Source organism: Zeus faber (genome assembly GCF_960531495.2).
Source record: "Zeus faber genome assembly, chromosome: 15".
Lineage (NCBI taxonomy): Eukaryota > Metazoa > Chordata > Actinopteri > Zeiformes > Zeidae > Zeus > Zeus faber.
The window spans coordinates 2,856,319-2,884,149 of record NC_137194.1 but is presented as its reverse complement, the minus strand read 5'-3'; the positions used below and the strand labels follow the sequence as shown (position 1 = coordinate 2,884,149).

Genomic DNA, 27,831 nt, shown 5'->3' with positions numbered 1-27,831 from the left:
GTGTGTGTGTGTGTGTGTGTGTGTGTGTGCCCGTATGTGTGTGTGTGTGTGTGTGCGTGTGTGTGTGTGTATGTGTGTGTGTGCTCAGGTTATTCAGTAAGATGGTTTTGGTGAATGAGTGAGTTCGCTCTCCGTTCTGCAGATCTCCCTTCTCCGTCTTCTGCTTTTAGAGGGAGCGATCCTCCCCTTCTCACACACACACACACACACACACACACTTTACAAGTTCAAATTACAAGCACTGCACTGCCTGGTACGCCTAACCCTCTACATATTTAACCCTGTCTCCCTCTCCCTCTCCCTGTCTCTCTGTCTCTGTCTCTCTGTCTGTCTCTCTCACTCCCTCCCCCCCCCCCGTCTCTCTCTCTCTCTAATTGTAATTTGCTTTATTACCACAGCAGCCCTTCCAGGACACTACATCCCTGCAGCTCCTCCACATTCTTGACTCAGATCAAGTATAAACAGGCTTCGTGTTACACATCGTGCAGCTCACGACAAAAACACAAACAGGAAAAGAAGAAAAGAGTGAGGAGACGGTAAAAGGCGTCGTTCCTCTCGCTCTCCCCGTCCGCCTCCTGCTGAGTGTCGCCGCCTGTGTGTTTTAACTTTTGACAGTGAGGGTTTTACACACAAAGCAAACAAAGCTTGGCTGAAAGCACCTCTCCTTGTGGTGCTGTGTGCTGCATCCCGTTCATCATCAATATCAATGAGATTTCATAAAACTGACACAGAGTCAACACAATGTCGTGTTTTCAAAAGGCAGTTTGTCCCCACACGCCTGAGACGTCCCGTGACGATCTGTGTGTGTGTGTGTGTGTGTGTGTGTGTGTGTGTGTGTGTGTGTGTGTGTGTGTGTGTGTGTGTGTGTGAGACTCAGATTTTTATTAAAAGCTAGGATAGTCGACTATTGCATTGCTGTAATGCTACTACTGCTACTACTGGTATTAGTAATAGCAGTAGTAGTAGTAGTAGTTGTAGTCGTAGTAGTAGTAGTAGTAGTAGTTGTAGTAGAAGTAGTAGTGGTAATAATAGCAGTAATAGTAGTAGTAGTAATGTACTCAACTGTGTTATTTATCCTGGAACAGTAATAAATGAAGTCTTGTGAAATGTAATTATGAAAACAGTATTTATTCGTGTGTCTTGGGGTCGTCTCTCTTGCTTTTGGGATCCGCCCCGGGGCTCAAACCTCCTGGATTGTTTTTGTTCAGGTTTTCATTCTTATTTTCCTCCTGACTAAAAGTGTCTGGCGCACAGAAACCTCCGAACCCACGGACAGGAATGAAGCCCTGTTGTATTGGGGGCAGTTCAGGGGACGTGCAGCCGACGTAGCGAGGCGACGGGATCTGGGTTTGCGGAGCGGGGTGCTTTGTGACATCATATGTGCAGGGTGTGGCTCTCGGGGTCTCTGAGGCAGCAGGAGGTGACGCTGCGTTCAATGGGATCTCAGAAATTTGTTATTCGACTCGATAGGAAGTGATGCCGCGTTTCATGGGAACTCGGTAAACTGTAATGCATGACTAACACAACAAACCTGGCACCCGCACATTATTATTATTGTTATTATTATTATTATTATTATTATTATTATTATTATTATTATTAGGGGTCCAACCCCCTGAAAGGGGCAGAGACCCCTACTGTGTTTGTTCATGAAAAATTGACATCAGTAGTCTGTGGATGTCATGGAACCAACCTAGCCACACCGTCCTCCAAGTTTGATCCAAATCGGACCATTTTTTTGTCCGTGAAGTGAGTAATTCCGCGTCACTGATGACGTGGAATCCCACGCAACTGACAGGCAAAAACAATCCCCTTCAGAATTTATAGACATTCCAGAGATATCAATGTATCCAATCTTCCTCAAGAGTCAAAAGGTATATTTGTCACATACATATACATCCGCTCATACGTATATGCAGTGAAATGTCATGTGCGTAATTGTAGTTCGTTGTAAGAATAACCACAAGCAATTTCACAGTGACAGGAACACGTATTCGTTGTGTCTGTGTTATGTAATCATGTCATTGTTTTTGTGGTTTTGGGTTCCAGATGCCGCAAAGAAGCCCACATTCCACAGCAGCAAAGAAGCGTTGGGCAGAACGTGCTGCTTGAGCGGTCAGCCGCTCTCCTTTTCAAAACAAACAAAAAAAAAGATGTAAATACTAAAACTCTGGGAAAAAACTCTAAAACGAGAACTGCAAGAAACTTTAGTCACAACTTACAAAGACAAGGAAGACACCTCCTCTGTGTTCCACAATACAACACTGTGGTGCGGAGATGGAGTGGTTGAGCAGTCACACCTGACCTGGATCCAGGTGATTGGGATCAGGGTGGCTGCATACCTGTTGCTCATTGGTGGGTGTAATGAGCAGCAGGTAAAAGCCCCGCCCCCACACTCACTCAGGAGAGGAGCCCTGTCATGACATGTTCCATCTGCTCCTGGCTTGTTCCACCGAGCCACTGTCTACAATCAACTGCTGTTTACAACCTGTCCTCCTCTGTGCTGGAGGTGCCTGAACACACCGCTTGGGTGGGGTGTGGTCGGAGGAACTGCCACAAACAAACAAATCACTATCACTCTTCTACTCTTCCACTCATCGTCTTCCTTTCTCCTCCATCAGCAGAACTCCTCCTCCCACCTCCTCCTATATGTTCAACTGGGTAAACATTTACAATTGGAGATTTTGTAAGTAGTGGAAAAAAAAAAAATAAGTTTTCCTAAACTTCGATAACCTGTTATACCGATAATGTACAAATAATCAACCTTTTGTCACAGAATTCGTTATTATGACGATGGATCAACAACAACAACAATAACAAGGACTGAACTGTAGTTTATCACTAACACCACTGAACTGGAGACTGTGTATTATAATAATAATAATAATAATAATATTATTATTATTATTATTATTATTATTATTATTATTATTATTACCAAATTACAAATGACCAAGAACAAATTAGTACTTAATACTTAATTTAATAATTTATCGATTTGATATGTCTGGATTAAAATATTGTGTTGGGGAATGTTTGAATTTGTAAACACACACACACACACAGTGACAAACTGACACTGATATAGTGACGCATACACAAATGACATTGTGTGTGTGTGTGTGTGTGTGTGTGTGTGTGTGTGTGTGTGGGGTCAGCTCGCGGTTCGCTTCAGTCTGTAAACAGGAGGATGGTGTTACAGAGTAAACTGTGACCTGTTCATTCTGACTCCCATGTTAGTCCAGCCTGCTTCCTCTGATGCACACACACACACACACACACACACACTCTATAGTTGAGGAATGCAAAGGTGAAATATGAACCCCAGAAGGGCAGCCATGTTATTATTAAGATATGATATGAATCATAACATGAGATATGATATTTCATGAGTCATAACATTGTTACTTATGATATGCTATGTTAGGATATTTCATTGTTATGATATTTTAAGATTACAAATTTCACATTATATCGCATATCATACATATCACAACACTATGATATGTAATTATGATGGTACATTATGACATATTATATGTTCTGATGTGTTATATGTTGTATTGGTGTAACATATGTTATTATTTATATATATTTATATATTTATATCATAATATTTCATCATTGAATATAATATGTTATTGTTCATGTTAGTCTACTTCATACTGGGACCAGAGAAACGCTCCAGTACACCACCAGCCTGGAAGCCTCCGTCCGTGCTGCTCTTCTGTTTTACTGGGAACTCTTCCATATTTCACAGCCGGTGAATAATGTATGTTTACACACACACACGCATGCATGCACGCAGACACTAAGACAGACACACACACAGACACACACACAATGTGAAACCATGTGGCCCAGCCCATGTGATGCTGTTGTCACTGGCTGCTAATGGTTTGCAGATGAGATTGGCTGTGTGTGTGTTTCTGGGTGTGGACCCTCAGTATGATTAGCCCTGGGACCTCTGGACCTAACACACACACACACACACTCACACTCTAAACTGGTTCAGCTGTTTGGTAACCCTTACGCCGCTCCTTGTCAGTGTGTGTTTGTGTGTTGTGTTTGTGATCCGATTGAACCGTCATATGTTCCTGGGTCTTTGCGCCACGCCCGTCCCTCCTGCACGTGCTCAGTGGTGATGTCATCAGCACAGGAAGTGGACCAGACCCGGGGGAGCGGGGTCTTCTGTCTAGTGCACTGCGTAGAGATTCGGCCATTTTCTCGCGCTCTAGGAAAGTGTTTTGTTAAGGTTGCCCACAATGCATCACTGCTTCTAGTGATGGAGCTCACAGCCGTGGGGGAAAAAGTCCCACAATGCACCTGCACCTCGGACTGACAGCTGCCGCTCAGAGTAAAACGGCAACGAGGACGGACGCCAAGCAGCGGCCCGAACCATCGATCGGCTACGAAACCAATAAACTGTTCAGAGGGTGAAGCCTCCTCACGTGAGGATCATGGTGTGAAATAAAAAAGTTTAATATGTTAATACTGTACTTGAGTATTTTTTGGAGGTATCTGTAGTTTACTTGACCGATTATATTTCTGTTGACTTTTAGCCAGTAGCCGGTGATGTGGGTGGGGCCGGTTCCCACCAGGTTCACGTTCGTATCGAAGGTCCAAGCAGCAGCGAGCTGAGTGTGAACAAACTCTCTGCAGCCCTGTTCAGAGTTGCCAGGTCTGCGGTTTTCCCGCAGAATTGGGATCCTCTTCACGTCGCTCCTTTTGTCCGCGGGTTGGGGGATGGCATGGACACCTGGCAACCCGGCCCGCGTTCAGTTTGCGGCGCCGCTACCGAACGAGCGCAGGCGCGTCCCAGAGGGCCACGCCCGCAGCTACGGCCTCCTCCGGCGGTGAGGCCCGCCCCGCCCGCTGGAGACCAACCTGACGGGGTCGTGTTTTCTCGTGTCGGGGTGAAAGATGCGCCCCGCCCAACAAAGTGCCTCTGACACTGGCCCAAAAACACGGAAATATAATAATATAATGAACCTGTCACTCAGGTCGTATCAAATGAGCGACTTTCACCGTCACCGCGGTGGTTCTTTATCGTACGATTTTACTTTTACCCAGGTGCGGCTCCCAGGACGTATCCCACCGCCGAGCAGAAGGACGACATGACAACAAACACATTTCATCCTTTTATTTTGTTTTACAGGAACAGCTGGATCCTGCAAGCGGCGCGCTCGGTCTACCGCCGCGCCCATGAGCAAGACGGCCCGACGGAACCACCCCCAAGGTTTCGAGGAGGACGAGGAAGAAGACGACAGCCCTGGTACTTCCTGTTTTTGGGGGGGGCGGGGAGGGGGGGTCATGTTGCGTCCTCCAGCTGCGTCCGTTGCATCACTGCGTGTGTTTGTCTCTTCTCTGGATCTGTTATTACTGAGGATGGAAACCTCCCAAAAAGCAGCGGTGACACCACCTCCATGACTCCAACCAATGTGGGGAAGGGGGTGATTATCTGTGTTTTTGGATTCCTCTGTCGTCAGTCTCATCAAGACGGGTTTTAACCCTGAACTCTCTGGTTGGAGCTCCATGGAAATAAAAAGAGGAAGAGGACGTGGAGAAGGGAGGTGGAGGAGTAGAATGAGGAGAGGAGGGGATGAGTCCATTTTTTAAAATGTCTGTACGTCTATTTAACTTTCAGTTGGAACAAAGTCAAGTTGACTGCAGTTCTTCATAATGGAGTCATCGATGGAGAGAGATGAGACACACCCTGAGAGAGAGAGAGAGGGAGGGACTGAGGAGAGGGTGGAGAAGAGTGCAGACGGGATGAAGGGCTGACAGAGGTGAAGGAGTACAAGGAGGGGTGGGAAGACATCCCCACCCTTCTCTGGAAGAGAGGGGTGCAGGGTGGATGGAGGGAGAGAGAGAGAGAGAGAGAGAGAGGGAGAGAGATGACAGAGTGAAAGCCCCACCCTAGATGACGGAGGAGGGGAATTCCACATCCAGAATGTTGTGAAAACCCAGTTTTCCATGTACTTATCAATCATCCATTAACATCCATTCATCCATGTCGTTCCATCCATCCACCCATTTATTAATCCTCCTCCATCCTCTACTTCCCTCTTCCTCTACCTCCACCTTTAGTCTGCAGGGAATCCACCGTTCTGCAGATAAAACATGATGTCATCCTTTGTTCCGTTCATTGACATGGATGTGTTTCTGCAGCGGGCGTGGCACCCGGAGAAACATCCCATAATGAAGCAGAACGAGCGTTCAGAGGCGTTTATTGTTGCGGTGCCTCCGTTGACCTGCAGGGGTCAGACCTTCAGGTGGATCCTTCAGAAGGCGTCGCACACTTCCTGCTTCCAGAAACAGGTACTGCCCCCAACAGGAAGCTGTAAAGAACTACACAACACCGTCACCTCCAGGTCCGGCTCAGACCGGCGAGCCGAGCCCCGATCAGCTGCTGTCGGGGAAAACCTGTCCCAGGACGGCGAGTCGAGCGCTGAACGGCTGCACGGGGCAGGACAGCGGCGGGGCGGCTCTCCGCTCGCCGGGTTTCAGGGCGATGCTCTTCGATTGGCCGAGGGGCGTGGCCCGCGCCGGCTCCGGGGGCTGGGATTGGCCGCCGGCCTTGTCTGGGGGGTTGGACAGGTTGAGCAGCAGATCCCTGATCTCCTGCCGCTCGCGGGCGTGGCGGGTGCAGCAGTAGAGCGCCGCCGGGTCCAGCGGGTGGGCCTCGGTGTTGAAGATGAACCCCCCCGCGCCCAAAACGCACTGCCCCCCCTCGCCCCCCGCCTCCCAGGCCCCGCCCCCTCCCCCGTCCCCCCCGCCGTGCAGGAAGTGGGCGGGGTCAAACAGCAGGTAGAGGTACTTGACGGTCTCGGCGAGGAAGAAGGACTCCATCCTGTTGTCCAGCTTGTGGTCGCGCAGGTCTTTGACCTGAGACAACATCCAGATGAACCCAATTACAGATTATTATATACAGACAGACAGACAGACAGACAGGCAGGCAGACAGGTCTTACACTGGCGTAGCCGCAGGGCGTCTTGCTGATCCTCTCTATGGACTCCAGAGCATCCAGACCGAACTGCAGGTAGGTGTGGTCGCCCGTCGCCCGAAACAGGTACATGGCACTCTCTATGAGCTCTGCACACACACACACACACACACACACACACACACACACACACACACACACACACACACACACACACACACACACACACACACACACACACACACACACACACACACACACACACACACATTAGGAGGGGCGGTAGCTCAGGAGCGTCTAGTGATCAGGTAGTTGCCGGTTCGGCCCTCAGCTGCTGAAGTGTCCTTGGGCAAGACACTGAACCCCCTCACTGCTGTGGCTGGGCTGGTGTGTGTGGACGTGAGGTGTGACTAGAAAAGCACTTTAAAAGACGCACACACAGGAACACAGCCTGTTGTGAGTTCAAAACGTGATGATATGACTTGGTGGTAAATACACTTCCTGTGTTAATGTTGGAATGTGGACGTCCTGATCCACGCCTCAACATGTGTGTGTGTGTGTGTTGCTGCGCAGGAAGACGCGTGCGGGTCATGTGACCTGGTCTGAGCGGGTAGCCCTCCCTCTTGTCCACGGTGTAGCCCTGTGGGATGCTGTAGAACTCGGGGAGACCCCCGAACTGACGCCACACGGAGTAGTAGTTCTGGAAGGTTCTGATGGCGCTGTCCAGCTTCCCCAGCAGGGACTGCCACAACCACACAAAGAAAACATGCAGACAAAATTAGATTTTCGCATTACCCTGTTTTATCAGTGTGTGTGTGTGTGTGTGTGTGTGTGTGTGTGTGTGTACCTGAAGCCCTGGCCAGAAGGCCTCCAGAGACTGGAACACCGGCATGGAGACGGTTCCTTTGTTCATCTGGACCCAGAGGTACCAGTCGTCGAAGCGAGTGTAGTTCTGGATGGAGCGGTCGTACTCTGACACAACAACACCAACAACATCAACATCATCAATAACAACATCAACAACATCAACAACATCAACATCATCATCAATAACATCAACAACAATAACAATAACATCAACATCATCGTCATGTATGTGGCTTCTAATTAGAGCTGGGTTATAAAAAGAGAAGTAAAATCAATACCCTGATACGATTCATTTCTATTTTTTCAAATTGTGATCTGACTTGGCTGTCTGGACTGAGCAGATCTCCCAGCATGCATTTCACCGACAGGTGAGGATTGGGGGGGGGGGGGGTTATACCCAGGAACATGCTGAGAAGCTCCTGGTCGTCCAATAAAATGGCTCCTTTCACCAGATACTCAAAGTAGGAGTCGACGCCCGCTCCGATCCCCGCGTCCTGAGCCACCCACTTCCTGGACTGGATGTTGATGTGGTTCCCCACCTGGACAGACAGACAGGTGCGCGCAGGGGGAGGGACGGTTGAGAACGAGCCAAAATGAGAGACAGACAGGTATACACGGTGAGACAAAAACAGAGCCACAAGGTGCGAGGGACAGACAGGCGGGTACCAGTCCAATCTCGGAGCGCGTGCTCCACAGCGCCCCCAGCGCCCGTCGCGCTGCGTCCTCGAACCGGGCGTCGCCCGTCAGGCGACTCAACGTGGCGAACTCCAGGATGAAGGTTCCCACGCCGGCCGTGCAGGTGACGGGTGTCTCACTGGGACTGACGCCGCGCAGCAGGTTGACGGTGCCGTACGGCATCCCAGTGGGGGTCTGGAACGCTGGGGAACCGGGAAGGAGAGTGGTAGTTACTGGTACTTAGGAGTAGAAAGAGGTAGCTAGTGGGAATAAGTAGTAGAGAGGGGTAGTTAGTGGTAGTTAGTAGTAGAGAGTGGTAGCTAGTGGTAGCTAGAAGTAGAGTCGTAGTTAGTAGTAGAGAGTGGTAGCTAGAATTTAGTGGTAGTTAGTAGTAGAGAGCGGTAGTTAGTGGTAGTTAGTAGTAGAGAATTGTAGTTAGTAGCAGAGAGTGGTCATTAGTGGTAGTGAGTGGTAGAGGGTGGTAGTAAGTGGTAGTAGAAAGTGGTCGTTACTGGTAGTTAGAAGTAGAGAGTGGTAGTTACTTGTGGTCTGTGGTAGTTAGTAGTAGAGAATGGTAGTTAGTGGTAGTTAGTAGTAGAGAGTGGTAGCTAGAATAGAGTGGTAGTTAGTGGTAGTTAGTAGTAGAGAGCGGTAGTTAGTGGTAGTTAGTAGTAGAGAATTGTAGTTAGTAGCAGAGAGTGGTCATTAGTGGTAGTGAGTGGTAGAGGGTGGTAGTAAGTGGTAGTAGAAAGTGGTCGTTACTGGTAGTTAGAAGTAGAGAGTGGTAGTTACTTGTGGTCTGTGGTAGTTAGTAGTAGAGAATGGTAGTTAGTGGTAGTTAGTAGTAGAGTGGCTGTTAGTGGTAGAGAGTGGTAGTTAGTGTTGTAGCGTGGTAGTTAGTGGTAGTCATCCCACAGCTCAGTGGAATACTGGATCCTGATTGGTCGAAAGCAGCAACCAGTCATCAGGTATCTCTCAATAAGGACAGCTGATCTGTTCATAGTGGTTGTTACCACAGGAAACCACTTGTCCTGCTGCTTTCACCTCCCTCCTGTCACTCCAGCTGCATGCTACCGCTAGTTAGTGGCGCCATCTGGTGACGCTACATAGAAACTACAATGGGCTACATTTTCAGTTAAACAATAACAGTAAATTGTTTATTCTACCATTTATATTATTCTCCTCTGTGGAAGCTCATATACTAGTTATAAACCAAGACATACTAGTTATTAAACTAGACATACTAATTATACTACCAGACATACTAGTTATACAACTAGACATGCTAGTTATAAACTAGACATACTAGTTATGAAGTGATAAGTTGTATTCAGTTAGTAGTGTGTAATAAGCAGGGTCATGTGCAGCCAGACGGTGGTTACCTCTAAATAACCTCCTTCGGAGAGACACACCTGGTGCCTGGGGGTTATTTTAATTAAGACGGACAGACAGACACAAACAGATAGACAGACAGGCAGGCAGACATGCAGGCAGACCTGGTAGCAGCTTCCTGGCAGCGTCCTCTGCCATCCTCAGCAGGGGTCCAGTGCAGGGCCACCCGGGCTCCAGCTCCGAGGCTGCTCTGCCCGAGAGGAGGTGGGCCGACAGGAGCCCCCCCACCACTGCGCGTGCACACGCACACACACACACACACACACACTATTATCAAAAACAGAAATATAGGATGTAGAGTCAATAATTATTTTGAAAGATAGTCCCCCCCCCCACTCCCGCTCTCTCACCTCTGATGTTGGTCTCGAACACGGAGGCATTGACGTCGATGTCGAAGTTCACCGTGTCCTGGAGCAGCGTCGCCACGCGCTGGAACTCCGTCTGGTTTCCCAAAACCTGCAGAACATTCAGATGAAATGAAACAATGAAAAACTAGTAATTGAAAAAAAAATCTGTAAGAAATTGAATTATTGTTCTGTTTATTTCATGCCACTATCACAGTGTGAGCTCATAACATAGTAATAGCAGAGTAGTAACAGTTATAAGACCTGCTGCAGAAGAGCCTCATCATTCACATTCTGTTTATTGAGTCATTTCTAGCATTGGGTTGAAAATTCTGCTTAAATGTGAAACGACGGAGATGTGCTCCAACATGCGCAGCTCTGTCCAGACCGCACCAGCAGAGTGTCCAGGGCGTCGATCAGGGTCAGGGAGAAGCTGCCCCACGTGTCCTGGCCGTCACAGGTGAGGGGGCGGAGCTCGTCGTAGGGGAAGGCGTTGTCAAGGTAACTGTTGTAGGCGTGGTAGAACATGGACTTGATGCGCTGCCTGGAGGGGGAAGCAGGGGCACAGTGTGGAGGCTTTTGGGGGTTGTTTCCCGAGCCTGGGTCCGGGGCCCCGTGTAAGAACCACTATATAACATACAATTAATAGAGAAAATACTGTCCCTGGAAAGGTGTTCATGTAAAATCAGATTTATTATGAGTCAACACAGTACGTTATACTCTGATTGTACGGATACTACTCCCTCTCTCATATATTTCAGTGCATTTCCTCAATTTGGATCTTCGCAGCCTCATCCAAACACCCTGTGCTTGGTAATGGAGGTGATCTGACGTTGGAGTTTCTGTTTGTTGCACTGAGGGAAGGTTTGATTCCCTGTTCCTACTGCCCGGGACACAGCCACAAGGAGGGCCGAACTTCCCAAAGTGCCGGTGCTTTGCTCAGTTCGCATATTCATGAATTAACTTATTGACATTTTCACTGCTATATTTATACCAGGGCTCAGTCCCGTGAAGCAAGCTGACACGTCCCCGCCACAGCCCTTGAAGGATCTTGCGCGCAGAGCGCATTCTGTATATTGTGCATATTTTGCTTTTCTTTACATTGTTTATTTTTTTTTCCCCCTTCTGGGCACTTTGGTCTGAGTCTGCTCGCACTGCAAAGCACCGTCTATCACCAAGACCGTCACCCCGTCAACCCCGTCACCCCGACCGGCACACGACGACGCGCTTGTCCGAACGACAACCCCGCGACGCTTCGCAATGTCCGGCCCCGACGACGCCCGCGGCGGCGCGTCCTACCTGACGCTGCCCATCTGCTCCTCGGTGAACGGGGGCCGCGCCGCTGCGGCCTGCGCGGACAGCAGCGCGCACAGGGCGAGCACGGGCAGCTGCATGGTCGCGGCGCGGAGCCTCGGAGGCGGCGCGGAGCCTCGGAGGCGGCTCGGAGCCTCGGAGCCTCGGAGGCGGCTCGGAGCCTCGGAGCCTCGGAGGCGGCTCGGAGCCTCGGAGGCGGCTCGGAGGCGGCTCGGAGCCTCGGAGGCGGCGCGGAGCCTCGGAGCCTCGGAGGCGGCTCGGAGCCTCGGAGCCTCGGAGGCGGCTCGGAGGCGGCTCGGGGCCTCGGAGGCGGCTCGGAGCCTCGGAGGCGGCTCGGAGGCGGCTCGGAGCCTCGGAGGCGGCTCGGAGCCTCGGAGGCGGCTCGGCCCGCGGCCCGACGAGGCGCTTCGCGGGCGGCGGTCAGGGAGCGAGCTGGCGCGTGTGAGCACTGCGCAGGCGCGTCCCGGGACGCTGACGGGCATCCTGGTTGGTGCGGCGTTCAGGAGCGGTCCAGGGCTGTTGCTTAAAACCACGGGGCCGCGAAGCACAACAGACACAACACAGGTAAATATATTTAAAAAAAAAAGCAATAAATAATTATGCTTTAAGAGTTTTTCAAAGGTCGGTTCAGCTGTACGTACAACGAAAGTAATGAATCATTCAATATATTTTTAAACGGCCCCAACCTTACGTCATTTCTCTATACGTATGCTTGTATGTGACAAATAAACATCTTGAATCTTGAATAAAAGTGTCGCTGTGTGTGATGTATTTTTTTTCTAATTTAAAATAGATCAATTAAAACGCACAAAATTTGTTTCATTTGTTTCAAAAATGTTATCTTTGTGCATCTTGAAATACTCGCAGTTTTCTGTGTTTTGTGCTGTGTTGTGAATACACCGCTAGAGGGCTGCCTCTCTGCGCATGCGCATTCCAACATTCAGCAGTCATGCGCTGTAGGGTTATTTGAAACGGTGGATGACGTCGTTCCTTGCGGCTCATAATAAAAATGTTTCGTATCAACGTCATTCAATCAAAAGTAAAAATAAAACAACATTTAAAAAATGCGTTTGTTAACATTTTGGAGGGGGCCGTGGTCATGTTGGTGGAACACTAGATTGACACGAGACAGCATCAGTATAAATATACATGTAGTCCGTGACCGTCCATCCTTTCCCGTCTGCTGTGTCCTGGTTCCTTCCTTTGTGGTTTAATAACGTTCGTGTTGTTTTACTTGAACAGTTTATAAAGTAAACAATAAAAACCCGAAAAGGGGAGAGGGGTCTGCGCATGCGCAGACGGACCATCACAGCAGCACGTTCAAGAAACGTCACCAGGAGTAAACAACAAGCGGAGCGCGAGGTAAACACGCCGTTAAAGCTTTATTCTAAGGTCCTGGAAACGGGAAAACACGTCCCACACCGACGGGAAAACACGGCGCATTCGATGCTCCCACTGACATTCAACCCTGACATTAAATCCTGGTGACTGACATTTTATATCTTAGCTTAGCTTAGCGCTAGCTCCGCAGAAGGAGACCCCGCGGTGGCTAACCTCCCTTCACTCGGTCTTCCGGCGCTTTGCTGGTCGTGTGTTTCATTTTGTTATAATTTTTCTCTTAATTTGTGGTGTTTTTTTTGTTTTTTTTGTTTTTACTGTATTCCTCTCGGCTCCTGAGTACTTTTCCAGGCTAACATGCTCAACTTAGCGCTAGCCGGATAAACCTTGTCAAGTTGGCACTTCCTGCCCGAAGGGCGGGGCTCGGCTGACAGCTGTGACGAACAGCGGAAGGGACCAATCAGAAGCTTCGACACGTCTTCGTTAAAACAAAGCTGTTTCAACCGCAGATATGGCGCCAACAACAAGTTGATCAGTACCAACGAGATTAGTTAAAATGAGTGATTAATGGTTTTAGGTTCTAGATTAAGATTACAACGCTTTGTTTGGAAAAAAAAAATTAATTTCGAGATCTAAGATGAAGTTCTTCTTAAACCTTTAACGACTTAAAGTTTTAAAGGTTTATTCCACCCAAATACTACTTTCTGTCCAAGTACTTATAGTTTTAAGGGTTTATTCCACCAAAATATTACTTTGTCTAACAACTTAAGGTTTGAACAGAATAAAATGACAAATAAACCTCTTGAATCCTTTCAAGGTTTATTCCACACAAATACTACTTTCTAACTACTTGTGGTTTTGAAGGTTTATTCCACCCAAATACTACTTTCTAACTACGTATAGTTTTAAAGGCTTATTCTACCCAAATACTACTTTCTGTCCAAGTACTTGTAGTTTTCAGGGTTTATTCCACCAAAATATTACTATGTCTAACAACTTAAGGTTTTAACAGAATAAAATGAAAAATAAACCTCTTGAATCTTTTAAAGGTTTATTCCACACAAATACTAGCTGTCCAAGTACTTATGGTTTTAAAAGTTTATTCCACCCTGTGGCAGCTCTGCCAAACACACGCCACCCAAGAGGTGTCTCAGGGACCTCCAGCACAGAGACACAGAGGAGGATGGGTCGTAAACATGTCATGACAGGGCTCCTCTCCTGAGTGAGTGTGGGGATGGGGGTTTTACCTGCTGCTCATTACACCGACCAATGAGCAACAGGTATGCAGCCACCCTGATCCCAATCACCTGGATCCAGGTCAGGTGTGCCTGCTTAAACCACACCATCCCCACACCACACACCCAAATACTGTCCAAGTACTTAAAGTTTTAAAGATTTATTCCACCCAAATACTACTTTCTGTGTAACAACTTATAGTTTTAGGTCTAGCTTAGAGGTGGTTAAGTTTAGGTATAAGCTAAGAGGTGAAAGGGAACTGTACGCATTAACTTGGACGCTGAAAAGGAACTAGAGCATTCAAATTGTATCAATCTTTATATATATGTTTTTATTTCTCTTTCTCTACCAGATGAAGTCTCCTCCAGACAGATCTGGAATCACCTTTAAGGTCGGAGCTCTGCTGGAGGCCAGAGACCGGCACAGGAACTGGTACAACACACACAAACATATCTTAAGTATTTTGTAATGTAACCATAAAGGAAGGGTTCTCTGTCTGCATGTCCTTTGATTGTCTCGACAGCCGTTCATCCGATCTCCTTCACACTTGGCTGGTCGCTGGGGACCTAAGGACGTGCAGTGTCCAATTTGGTGCAACGTGGACATGCAACACGTTTAATGTGAATAGACTTTAAATAAACGACGCACAGCGGGAGGCGGGGCCTCAGGGATCTGCGACTGAGTCACAAAGAGTCAACAGTTTCACCTTCCATTCTGGAACACAGGACAGAATCGAAGACATTTTGTCAAACTGCCATTAAAGTGTCTTGCATTTTGAACAGGCGTACATTGATAAATATTGATTTATATTGATAAAACGTAATAAATCAAAATGCCCTTTAAGTTGGAGGAGAAGAAATCAGCCTTTATAGCGATCCGCTTCTTTTACACTTCAGCCTTTTACGAAAAGTTTTACTATTATTAGCAAGTAGTATTTTATCTCAACTTAAGGCGGCATATATATATATATATATATATATATATATATATATATATATATATATAAAGGATGTTAACAATTAATCGACTATAAATTAATTGCTAATAAGAATTGAATTGATTAAGAACTGAACAATCTGGCCCTCTGTCATCGTATCAATGGAAGTGTTTGGGGCGCAGCGCGTTTCGAGGAAAAAAAGTAAAAAGTCAGGAAATAGTAGTACTCACAGTTAGTAAGTAGAAGTACTTACAGTGTAGAAGTTCTCACAGCCAGGAAGTAGTAGTACTCACCAGAACGATAGGGGGCAGTCAAGAAAAAAATGCTCAGTGGAGCAAGACGTAGACAAAGAAGTAGACAGAGGCTTCCAGAAAAAGAAAAAACAACAAACAAAAGTAGGGTTTATTCCTGTTCTACACAAAAATAACTAAATATAGTACTGCTTTTATTCGTTTTTTATTGTGAAATGTTTTTAAAATATTATACAGAAAAATAAATAAATACTCACGGAAAATTAATATTTGAATTATCCACTCTCCTGGACACCTCCCTCTAATCAGATGAACTTATGCAAATTATAACAACCCACCAATGACCTTTAACCCCACCCCCACAGTCATACACACAGAGCGTTACACGCGTTATTTAAAACAAACTACAAGAAAATAAAGATACATACATACATACTGTGTGTGTGTGTGTGTGTGTGTGTGTGTGTGTGTGTGTGTGTGTGTGTGTGTTGATGGTATTCCTCACATAACAACTAGTTAAACGACCATTCCGGCAACTTTCGGACCAGTTGCTATTGTACACTGTGTACAATATCAAGCTTCTCATCTCATCACCCTTCATATACTATAATCACTATATACACTATAAATACACTTAGTACTATATACACTATATAAACTACTGTATATACTGTATACTATATACACTATATATTCTATATATATATATATTTACACTATATATACCAGCCACGCCCTCTTACCGTGAAATAACACAGGTCCTCACTTATTGACCAATTCACTAAACGACCTGGTGCTAGGAACGGAACTCTGTCATTAAGTGAGGAGTACCTGCATATACACACATACATACACACAATAAATGTAAATATACACAATAAAAAATAAATAACACAAGTAGCAGGTTTGTTGAACTTCACTTCAACTTACTAAAGATTGTTGTGCAATAAGCCGAGCAGCATTGTAGCAGCATGTTGGATGTGGAAAGATGATGAAATGTAGTCCAAACTAACAGTCTGAGTGTTATGTTTTATTATTATTATTTATTATATTGAATTATATTATAATATGTTATATTGTTAAATAATATCTTAAATTATATTTAATAATATAATATATATTTTCAATATAATGTACAATATAATATAATATATTAATTATTTATTAATATTGCATGGTGTTCCACTCAGGCACACAGTGTCCATAGAGCAGATCGACTCTGAGAAGGGACAGGTTCTCGTACACTACAAGGGGTCAAGACGCAGCCGTTGCCATGACAACTGGTTTCCATGGAACTCACCCTACCTGCGGCCAGTGGAGAGAATCAGCCTGAGGAAGGAGGGGCTGCGACAGGCCTGCCCCCGGCCGGTACACACACACACACACACACACACACACACACACACACACACACACACACACACACACACAGGGGTACAATATTTAGTAAATTTCCCTCTCTCCCCTCCAGATGTTTGCCTCTGGTTCCAGGGTTCTCGCCTGTTGGACAGACTGTCGCTTCTACCCGGCGAAGGTCGTCAAGGTCAACAGAGATGGTGAGACCTTATAGGAACATTCCACTGTGAATATGTCCTCTATCAGCTAGGAGACAGTTCTGAAGGAGCTAGGAGACGCTCTAGGAGACAGACTAGGAGTTTGGGGATGGAGCTCATTTTAGATGTTCTTCTTTCAAACATAAACCAGGTTGAAAGGAAGTAACCAAAACACTGATAAGAAATTACAGTTTTGAATGTATATTTATGTTTAATAAATCTAAGATGGTGCGTGTGTGCGTGTGTGCGTGCGTGCGTGCGTGCGCATCAGATTCCTACACAGTGCGTTTCTATGACGGCGTGGTGCAAACCGTGACGCACACCAAGATCAAACCGTTCAAGAAGGTGAGACACGCTGCTCTCTGATTGGACGATCGCTAATCACCCTCCACCGATCAATACCCTAACTGTGTGTGTGTGTGTGTGTGTGTGTGTGTGTGTGTGTGTGTGTGTGTGTGTGTGTGTGTGTGTGTGTGTGTGTGTGTGTGTGTGCGCAGAGCCAGAAGGCTGCCTGTGAGAAGAAAGTCGCAGGAAGCGAGGGATGGGAGGAGGGGGAGAGCGAGGAGGAGGGAAAGAAGGGAGAAGAGGAGGAAGAGAAGAGGGAGGAGGAGCCTACATCCTCCCGGCTGCCGTCGGCCAATCAGGAGACGGACGGCGGTAAGTCACAACCTTTGACCTCAGCGTCGGCGTGCTAGCGCGGCGCACCGAGCTGACGGGCTGTTCCTCCCTCCAGGCCCCGATGGTGGAGCTCTGGATCAGCCAACCAGCATCCAGCCTGACGCTCCCAGCCCTGCCCCTCCTATCTCCGCCCCTTCAGACAGAGGTAACGGACCTGTCTGTCTCTCTGTCTGTCAGGTTCCATCTGGGCCATTTTGACATATCGGTCCAAAGTGAATTTAAAGGTGTTTGACCTGCAGTTCCCAACACCAGGTTCCCGGTCCCCACGAGGGGACGACGAGGCGTCACATTCGGAAATAATCCAAAACACTGAAGTTCTGCATCACCTCCAACTCAGAAGCCTCCTTATTGTTTCCTCCTTTGACACGTTGTAAAAATGTAAATAAATGTCACTTTATGAATTTAATTCTCTCTCTCAGATGTGCTGGTGGAACCTCAGTCCCATCTACCCACCACACACAAATACAGCAGAGAACCACGTAAGCACACACACACACACACACACACACACACACACACACACACACACACACACACACACACACACACACACACACACACACACACACGCACACTAGAAGCTGTGTTCCTCAAGTTCCGTCTGTAGTAGCTGGTTTAATGAACTGGTTAACTAGCTGGTTGACAGGTAGACACACAAACTGGTCAACTGGTTAACCGGTCGAGTGGTGCTCCAGTCTACAGGGTGATAAAGAACCAGCCTCCACCCATCCTGTCCATCGACCTGGACCACAACCCCTTCAAATGCCCAGTGCCAGGCTGTACCAAGTCCTTCCGGAAGGGGAGTCTGCTGCACTGCCACATGAAGTATTACCACTCGGAGCAGCTGGGGGAGCCAGAGGCACCGCGGTGAGCACCACGAAGCACCGTCACTTCCTGGAAGGACGTTTTACAAGTGGTTGGCAACCAGGCAACCGCTGGCTCCAGACGAGGGAGGTGTGGTGACCTGCTGTGTTGTGATTGGTCGCTGCAGGAGGAAACGCTCCTCCTCCGAGGGATGGGACTTCCTGTCGGAGCGGAGGAAAGAGAACCAGAGCCATCTCGCCTGTCACCATGACAACAGAGAGCTCAGCGCCACGGCAACAGGTGGGAGCCCGGTGTCGCCGTGGCAACAGCATAGCGCAGCATGTTGCTAGGGAGGAGCCCGCCGGTGCCCGTTGTCTGGGGTGTGTACTGACGCCTCCTGGCCTGCGGGTGGTGCTCCTCCCCCGTCTCTCCATCTGTGAACAGAGGTGAAGAAGGAGGTGAAGCTGAAGAGCGGGCGAGAGAGGAGGGACTTCCTGAGGATCAAACTGAAGAAGAAGAAGAAGAGGAAGAAGAAACGCAGGAGACGCCGCTCAGGTGAGACACTCCTCTGTCATCCCTCCATCTTTCTGTCACTACTCCATCATTCTGTCTTTCTATCACTCTATTATCCCTCCATCATTTGGCGTCCTGCTCCCATAATGCATTGTGGGATGCCCTCGCCAGCATAGTGTGCAGTGTTTTTTATTCTACGATATTTGACAGGAAGTAGTTTGTCATCTTGGTCCTTTAACTTCCTGTTTCCTGGTCCTTTCACTTCCTGTTTCCATGTCCTTTCACGTCCTGTTTCCTGTTTCCTGCAGGACTCTTCAGCAGTGACGATGAGAGCAGTGACCGACCTCCTGTCACCCTGAGACTGTCCACCCCACAGCACTACGCACAGAGAGAGGGTAACACACACACACACACACACACACACACACACACACACACACACACACACACGACATCTGGTGGAATATAGAATAATATAGTAAAATGTAATGATATATAATAATGTCAAATAAAATGTGCATTTAATTGATTTAATTTGATAGGACATTAAGTATTTAATTTTAGCTGTGTAAAAAAATAATAATAATAATTAAAAAAAAAAAAATAGTTTAACCAAATTGTCTGACTTTGGCTCCACCCCCTCCAGCCGAGGGTGAGGGCAGCGATTGGTCAACAGCAACAGCGGACACGGACGAGGGCACTCCCACCTACTGGCCCGTCACCACGGAGACGGAGGAGTTTGAGATCGTCAGGTGTGTGTGTGAGGTGGACGAGGAGGACGACTTCATGATACAGGTAACACACACACACACGCTGGAGTGATTTTCTTGATAATATTCAGTATTTGTCTCTGTTGAACCTGTTCTGTAATCTTTCTAAATGTCTTACTTCTCCTCCTCCACTCCTTCCTGTCTGTCTCTCTCTCCCTCAGTGTGAGTTGTGTCTGTGCTGGCAGCATGGAACCTGTATGGGTTTGTATGAAGACAACGTTCCTCTCAGCTACATCTGCTACTGCTGCAGGGACACCACAGGTGCAGCACCTCTTCATCACTTCCTTTTTGTGTGTGTTTGGCTTCCTGGGATCGGGGGAAGAAAAAAAAAAAGGCGGAGCTTCCCGTCTGGGCACTTTTCCACGCGTGGCACCCGCATGGCTCGCCTCCTTTTGGTTTTCCGTCGTCTCAAACCTCAAACTCTCTTTGGGTTTTACCTCCGTGGAGGTTCTAAGCGAGCTGACAGGCTGCTGAGCAGACAGCGAGTCGTCACGGCGACATTATTGCGCGACAAGGAGCCGAGCTGCCGCGGCGGACGCATCTTCTTCTGTTCACTGGACTACTAGATTAAATGGCGACCGGCAAAACCACAAAAAATGATAACTCAAGAACACTGCCCCTGGGGTGCCCTCTTCCTGTGTCTGTCGCGTTGAAGAGGACATCACAGCAGTTTCATGCGGCGTTGCCATGGATACGATACTGCAGTGTGAAACTGAGTATCTGGAGCCAGGAGTGAGTCGAGTGGTACCGTGTCGTGGAAAAAAGGTGGTTTGGTGTCGGGCAGCGGTGTCTGAATGTCAACCGAGAACCAGGCGTCTCATTGTGTTGAAAAATTAGATGGAAAATCATTACATTTTGGTGGAAAAATAATAACAATGTTTTATTATTCTTTCTTTCTTTCTTTCTTATTATCTTTAATACTCAAAGTCTTGCCTAATATATATTACTAAAAATAAATGTGGGAAACAGCCCTAACACATGCATCCTGTTTGAAATGACAATCCTTCACTTTGTTGTCGCTGGCTGCGTCGGCCGCCGGGGGGCGCCGCCTCGCGCTCCTCCTTCTGCTCGTCACCTCCACCCGTCGTGTACGGAGCGTCTCAACGTGTCTCCGCCCTCCCCTCTGTTCAGGCTGGAGGAGGGCTCACCACTTCCTGTCGGACCCTGACTGGCTGACGACGGGTCACATGTACGGCCTCTCGTGCGTCAGGGAAAACTACTCGGAGATCAACGGTTCCAAGATCTCCCACACCAAGCAGCTGCTGGCGCACACGTGTGGCCTCCACCGGGTCCTCAGGGGCCTCCAGCTGAAACTCAGCTTCTTGAAGTGAGTGGTGTCTGTTGGATGCAGCCGTGCACCGGTTTATCGGCCGTACGCCTTGTCGGCTGCCGTCCGGCCCATGTTTTATCTGTTTTGTCGCGTCAATTTTGCGCCGGCTAATTGTCGTGTCGGCGAGGGCCGGCCCTTCCTACCGGCGTTGTGGGCGGCCCCCAAGGGGGCGTGGAGAGGCAGCGGTCCGGGCGCAATTTGCGCACCTGTCTTCCTCTCCCACGGTATGGCTGGCGATGGGGCGCCCGCGCTCTGAAGGTACCGATGCTGCCACAACACCAAAAGAGTGTTTTTATTTCAGATGTAGGCTGTTTTTTTTACCTTTGCTTCCCCCTGTAATGAAACGAGCGCCGTGCGTGACGGGGACACGGGAACGGGGGCAGTGAGCGAGGGAGGTACGACAGCACAAGCACGACCATATGTCGCCATGGTATTTATACAAGCAATAATCTGGAGCTGCAACGTTATCGCCGCACCACCAAATCCTGATCGAAGTCGTGCTCGTTCAAAGATGATGAAAAACACTTCAGTTATTTTTTTATCATGAAGATTTCTTTGTTTCCCGGGCACAAAAGGGGGAATAAATAACAACGACAAAAAATAAACAAATAAAAAAAAACATTGGTATCTGCATCGGCTATCGGCCAAATTGTTATTTTACACGTCCGTATCCGTATCGGCTCAGAATTTCACCGTCGGTGCATCCCTAGTTGAAATGCATGCTGGGATATCCAGGTTAGTGACCAGCGATGCACCCTCCATGTTTAGGGCGCGGTGAGAACACATCCTGGTACTTAAGGAATTCTGGGCTTTACCTAAACACAACTTCCTGCTTGCTGTCGTGTCCTCCAGCTGCCCCTCCCACCCTGAGCTGCAGCTCTGGAGGTTACCGTGGAGACAGGGGGCTGAGCCGACAGCCGCTTCGGCCAATCAGAGAGCAGAGGCTGCGGAGAGCACCGCCCACTCCTACGTCAGCAGCGAGCACTGCTACCAGAAGCCTGATTTATCGTGGGAAAACCCCGATGGTGGCGTGGAAGAGCCTCCGGTGAGCGGAGTCGACTGGATGCAGAACCGCACGGTATGAAACGTCTGTTGCCAAGCAACAGTGAACACTGTTGCCAAGCGACCGCTTAAAACCTGTTTGTAGCACAAAGGTCAAATTATTTATTACTACGACTATAACTGGACTATAAGGTAAAATTTAGGCACTTTGAGGTTGTTTGATGTTAATAAATCAGTCATGCCTTCCAATCAGTTAATTGATTTGCGTCCTCCATCTTTATTTGCCGTCACAAATATAAAATGTGTACGAATTCAATATTCCTAATATTCAAGTAAATAAACATAACTACTATGATGGAAATGTATGAGCTATTGTTTATACTGTTCAATGTGTAAACAACTTTGTGTAACCTTTATGTGACATTAACATGACCTTGGTGTAAACTTGGCATGACCTTGGTGTAAACTTAGTGTAAACTTTGTGTAAACTGGGTGTAAACTCGTTGTGACCTTGGCGAAAACTTGTTGTGACCTTGTTGGGAACTTGTTGTGACCTTGGTGGGACCTTGTTGTGACCTTGGTGTAGCTGGTAGCCTCGTGAGGGTTGTCCTTCGCGGAACCTCTCAGCCCGTCCAGCGGCGTGACGGACCAATCAGGAGCTGCCGTTGTTCTCTGAGGCGGGTTGGTGCAGAAGGCGCCGCATTTCAGAACAACAACAATGGCGGCTCCTGAAGATGATGATGAGGCCGGTGCAGCGTTAGCGTCGCTTTTGGCAGAAATAGATGTTTTAACAGCAACACCAACACACGTGTGACCTTGGAGTTACTTTGGTGTGACCTTAACCGTAGTTCTGTTCCACTCTACAGGACGCTGGGGAACCTCCGACTGAACACACACACACTGACACCAACACCAACGCACACACTGCCACACTCTCGTGCGCGCGGACATGCACACTGTCGTGCGTGCAGTGTGTGTTTGGGCGTCGGCTGAACCTCCTGCAGCACATCGAGTCTCTGCACGAGCAGATCAGCAGCAGGATGGAGGTGATGGAGAGGGAGCTGGACGGTAATACACACTGATACACACACACTGACACACAAAGCACACACACACGCACTCTGAATCGCACACACTTATACACACACACACCACACTGAATCACACACACACACACACACACACACACAGTATACACACACACAGTACACAGACACACTGATACACGCACTCACACACACTAAATCACACACACTTATACACACACACACACACACACACACGCACACTGAATCACACACACTGATACACACACACACACACATGCTGATACACACTTGCATACACACACACACACTATGAGCACCTTGTGTTGATTACACACATTTTATTATTTTTAGAGCTTGTGTGTAATCACCGGGGGTCATGACATTTCACTGGATATATGTGACTGTATGTGTATGTGACTAATAACCTCTTAAACTGATACCTACACACACACATACACATACACACAAACACACACTGATACACACACACACCATATAGAAATTAGATAAAAGATAAAATCGAGATAAAATCTCCATCTCCCCCTTTCTTCACCCCCTCTCTCGCTCTCTTTCTGTCTCTCTCTCTCTTCCTGTGTCTGTCTCTCTTTCTTCCTGTCTCTCGCTCTCTTCCTGTGTCTGTCTCTGTCTCTCTGTCTATCTCGCTCCCTCGCTGTCTCTCTCTCTAGTCCTGGAGTCCTGGTTGGATCATTCTGGGGAGCTGGAGCCTCCAGATCCGTTGTCCCGCCTCCCGCAGCTCAAGCAGCGAATCAGGTGGCTGCTCTGCGACCTGGCCACCGTGAGGCGCCTGTCAGTCTGCCGCTGACCCCCGACCTCTGACCTGTGACCCCGTGCGGGCCAGGCGGGTCCAGTGACTATGCTAAGACTGCGTCCTAGCTCCGTGTGCACAGCAGGGGGCAGCGTGTTTGCCCCTGATTTTAAAACTCATAAGGATGGATCATTTCCAGCGTCAGTAGATGCATCGTCCCCCAGACAGGGCCCCCTGTGGACAGCAGTGGTATTAGTGGTCCGGTCCCTTGGTCCCCCAGACGGGGGCCCCTGTGGACAGCAGTGGTACTGGTGGTCCGGTCCCTTGGTCCCCCACGGAGCAGCACAGTGTGGGCCAGTCTCTCTTTTCAGTTTTCCACATGTTGAGATACTAAATTAATTTGAAGCTTTTTTACTTGTCGTCGTTTTGTAGTTTTATATCAACGCTCTGGTTCTCCAGTATTCAAGGTTATTTTTGTGGTATTTCTACTCCGTCAGACGCTTTGGATGTTCTCTTTTCATGTTTTAATTTTGTTTTGCCACCGTGGTCGAGTTCCGTGTGAAAACGTTCATTTCAGGAGAGAAGGTGGAGGCAAAATTCAAAATATCTGAGAGTGAATATTATTATTATTATTGTTATTATTATTATTATTATTATTATTATTTACCGTGTTTACTGTGCTAGTACTGCGTGAACACGTCTGACAGTACGTAGAGGCTGAATCAGCGTTTGTCTCACAAAAGAAAAAACAAAAAAATACATATTTTTGTTGTGAAATTCTAATAAATAGTTTAATAGATGAAGTTTACATGAAGAAAAGAAGAATTCAAAAGCGTGTTTCACTTGGTAGGACTGACACGCTACTTACTTATAGTACTTACTAGTACTTAGTAATTGTACTTACTAATAGTACTAATATTATTTACTAATAGTACTTAGTAATAGTACTTAGTCATCGTACTTACTAATAGTATTTACTAATAGTACTTAGTAATTGTACTTACTAATAGTACTAATATTATTTACTAATAGTACCTACTAATAGTACTTACTTGAGCTGTTAAAACATTCAGCATTTTAAAGCATTATGCAATAACTGGTCAAAATGTAGAAAGTCTTTATTATGTAATTATACACATTATGTAATAACGGTCATTTTCTAACAGTATATAACAGTAATAACTATGTAATAACATGATAACGTATATGATTAGTTATGTTCTGGTTTTTACAAAATGCGGCAAAATGATGACATGAGTTGAAATAAAAGCAAACTGAAATGAAAGTGAAGGTTTGTCAGGAGGAGGGAGCAAGAAGGCATTTGAGAGTAGTATTCAAGTCAGTATTTCCAGAGTGAAAAGTATGTTTGTTTTGTTTGGAGCGTTGGTACCAAGGCAGCGTTATTAATGATTAATATTTAATATTTTAATGTCATCGTCATCAACCTTCCTCCACCTGACGTAGTCACCTGCAAACAGCGGCAGCTCTGCCGTGGTGCCAGGGAAGCTGGTTGTGGTTCTGCTCGGCTGCCACGATGTGTTTTAAGATCGTGCACAGTGGTAGAACGTGGACCAGGAGTGAATACAATTCAATTTAACAAGTATTTCATCCGCGAAGTCCGGGGCTCCGAGGACGTTGTGGGGAAAGCTGCAGAACAGAATAAGCTGCGAGGCGGGAAGCTCTGCAGGGACGGAGCCGGACCAACCACGGGTTGACTCCAAATCCCGGACTGGACTTTTACTTTCTGGGCCTGGGTTTTCCACCTCTGACGAAAAGAGGCGATTGCGGGAGAAACAGGAAGTGACGGTACAACAGTACAGGAAGCAGTTTTATTCCGACCCTTCATTTATTAAAGATCCATGTTGTTCAGTATGACCTGCAGGTCCTGGAACAGTCCTACGAAGTGTTACAAGATCCAAACTGGAGGCTTTAAAAGGTCTGTTTGTACCTTGTTACAGTATTCAAATGCGCTTTAGGAAGTCTTCTAAACGTATGTTGCTTTTATATTTTCAAGCTCTTGTGTTCACGTGCTCTTCATTCCAGCTGTTTCAAGCTGCGTGTGCTACGTGTTGTTTTTATCAACCTTTTGTTTGTTGATCTCTGAGAAATGGGTTTGACGACGGATCCAGATGTGGTGTTGTCTAGACCGGACCAGGGCTCCCCAACCCCTCCCGCATAAACTGTTTTGTACATTATTATGTGGAGTGAAAAGTGATTCGACGAAAAAAACCTACAACAAAAGTCAATTTTACCATCATAATTGTGGGAGAAATGAGGGTTTATAAATTCTCTGAAAAAATAAATATATATTTACAAATGTAACAAACAATACAAGAAGTAATAATTTTCCCGTGTACCCTCTGCATTTCCCTCACGCACCCCTCGTGGGCCAAGGACCCCAGTTTGGGAACCCCTGGTCTGGACAACAGAGTAATCCAGGACGTTTCTGCTCCAAGATGAATAAAGTGTTGTTTTGGTAACGTCGGGGGCGTGGCTTGCTCTGTGGAGTGGCTCCTTCCTGCTTGTCTGGCTCCTCCGTGGGGAGACACCACAAGACTTTCTACGACTTCTTCTGCACTTTCTACAAACACCATCACACATTTAAAGACTCCCAACGAGGACGTGCGTCCAGAGGCTGGTGATGTGTAAATAACCCCCAGGCACCAGGTCCGTCTCTCTGAAGGAGGTTATTTAGAGGTAACCACCGTCTGGCTGCACATGACCCTGCTTATTACACACTACTAACTGAATACAACTTATCACTTCATAACTAGTATGTCTAGTTTATAACTAGTATGACAAGTTTATAACTAGTATGTCTAGTTTATAACTAGTATGTCTAGTTGAATAACTAGTATGTCTAGTTTCATGAATATGTCTAGTTGAATAACTAGTATGACTAGTTTACTAACTAGTATGTCTTGTCGAAGCTTCCACTGAGAAAGTCACCACAACACAGTGAACTATGCTCCTACATGTGAATGAACTATGACTGTTATTCATGTTAAATTGAACATTGATTGAAATTGAACTAGTGTTAGCGTTAGCATGTAGGCGGAGTGACACCAAGGGCGTGGAACCAGGAGTGGTTGCCCGGCAACGGTCATCAGTCGTCGTTATTGAGGAAATATCTGAGTGCTGATTAAAGCCATTGACCAATCAGGATGCAGGATTCCACTGACTGCGATGAATCATTTTTTTTCTCAAAAGATGTTCTGTAAGCGTGTGACGCTCCCTGATGATACTATGTTTGTCAAACTATATTTGCATCTTTTTCATCCTGGCCACTGACAACCCTGGAAACAAGAGGATCCCGGATGGTTCTCTGAAAGTCCTGTAAAGTACCGATTAAAATGTGTTCTGAGTTTGTCACGCCGCAGAAAAAGTGTGTTAAGCACCCGACCAATTTGAATCATTAAAAAAATTGCAGGGTGGGGGGGGGGGGAGGCAGTTCCCTCCGTTGTGAGATGCGTCTGAAACCACTCCCCATCGCAGGAGAGGTGCAGCCTCTCTCCAGCGTCAAACACCACAAATCCAACGCATGCAAATACAAATCGGAAAAACCAACAACAGGCTGTTTTTCGTTGTTTCGATTTGGTTCGGAAGTTAACAATAGAACGCGGGGAAAAAGTAGATCGACGGAAATCGAGCGTCGGCTGCAGTGACTCGCCGCTGAGCGAAAGAACCGCCGACGCCGACGCACTCTGCTCTCTTATGGCGTAAGGGGGAGGGGCCATGCCGAGTACGACTGCTCTACGTCATGGAGTCATGATTAAGCCCCGCCCAAAACATCAGGAACACAAACTCCACAGTCGTGTACGGCGCCGCTGGGTCTTTCCACATGTTCTCAGCTTGGCCTCCTCGTGTGCAGGAAGTGTTTCCAAACTGATTCGGGGACTGGCTTCGCAGTTACTTCCAGGTCTCGAAGGGGATCCTGGCTGAAGTATTTTGGTGTGTTACTGGCCGCCGGCCCCGCCCACAGGAAGGGCGGGGCCCCTGAGGAAGGTTGGGGGGACGTGGCAAAGCCTCCACGTCAGGCTTTTCATCTTTCATTCAATTAGGAAAC

At 47.3% G+C, this 27,831-nt stretch overlaps 3 protein-coding genes across 3 annotated transcripts in view; 1 reads left to right on the top strand and 2 right to left on the bottom strand.

Moving 5' to 3' along the window:
• The window catches only part of LOC307240652 (peptidase inhibitor 16-like), a gene marked incomplete at its 3' end in the record, with an annotated part of 13,339 nt that extends 13,215 nt beyond the window's left edge, over window positions 1-124 (bottom strand). Inside the window, exon 1 of the mRNA XM_080014491.1 lies at window positions 1-124. This exon is cut by the window's left edge and continues 445 nt beyond it.
• A 5,004-nt stretch (window positions 125-5,128) lies between these two features.
• edem2 (ER degradation enhancer, mannosidase alpha-like 2) lies at window positions 5,129-11,936 on the bottom strand. Its single transcript, XM_080015874.1, has 10 exons — window positions 11,524-11,936; window positions 10,618-10,768; window positions 10,231-10,336; window positions 9,985-10,110; window positions 8,480-8,691; window positions 8,211-8,352; window positions 7,794-7,918; window positions 7,544-7,688; window positions 6,974-7,095; window positions 5,129-6,888 (listed from the first exon to the last, which is right to left on the bottom strand). The coding sequence occupies exons 1-10, from the start codon at window positions 11,616-11,618 to the stop codon at window positions 6,406-6,408; spliced, it is 1,707 nt and encodes a 568-aa protein (XP_079872000.1). The 5' UTR covers window positions 11,619-11,936; the 3' UTR covers window positions 5,129-6,405.
• Window positions 11,937-12,862: 926 nt separating this feature from the next.
• On the top strand, window positions 12,863-26,198 carry LOC307241677 (PHD finger protein 20-like). Its single transcript, XM_080015873.1, has 18 exons — window positions 12,863-12,900; window positions 14,465-14,544; window positions 16,491-16,668; window positions 16,772-16,856; window positions 17,125-17,198; window positions 17,351-17,510; window positions 17,587-17,676; window positions 17,951-18,010; window positions 18,227-18,398; window positions 18,523-18,635; window positions 18,780-18,890; window positions 19,157-19,243; window positions 19,495-19,643; window positions 19,780-19,879; window positions 20,750-20,945; window positions 21,801-22,026; window positions 22,817-23,018; window positions 23,686-26,198. Exons 2-18 carry the CDS (start codon window positions 14,465-14,467, stop codon window positions 23,820-23,822), a joined length of 2,220 nt encoding a protein of 739 aa, XP_079871999.1. The 5' UTR covers window positions 12,863-12,900; the 3' UTR covers window positions 23,823-26,198.
• Window positions 26,199-27,831: the final 1,633 nt, after the last annotated feature.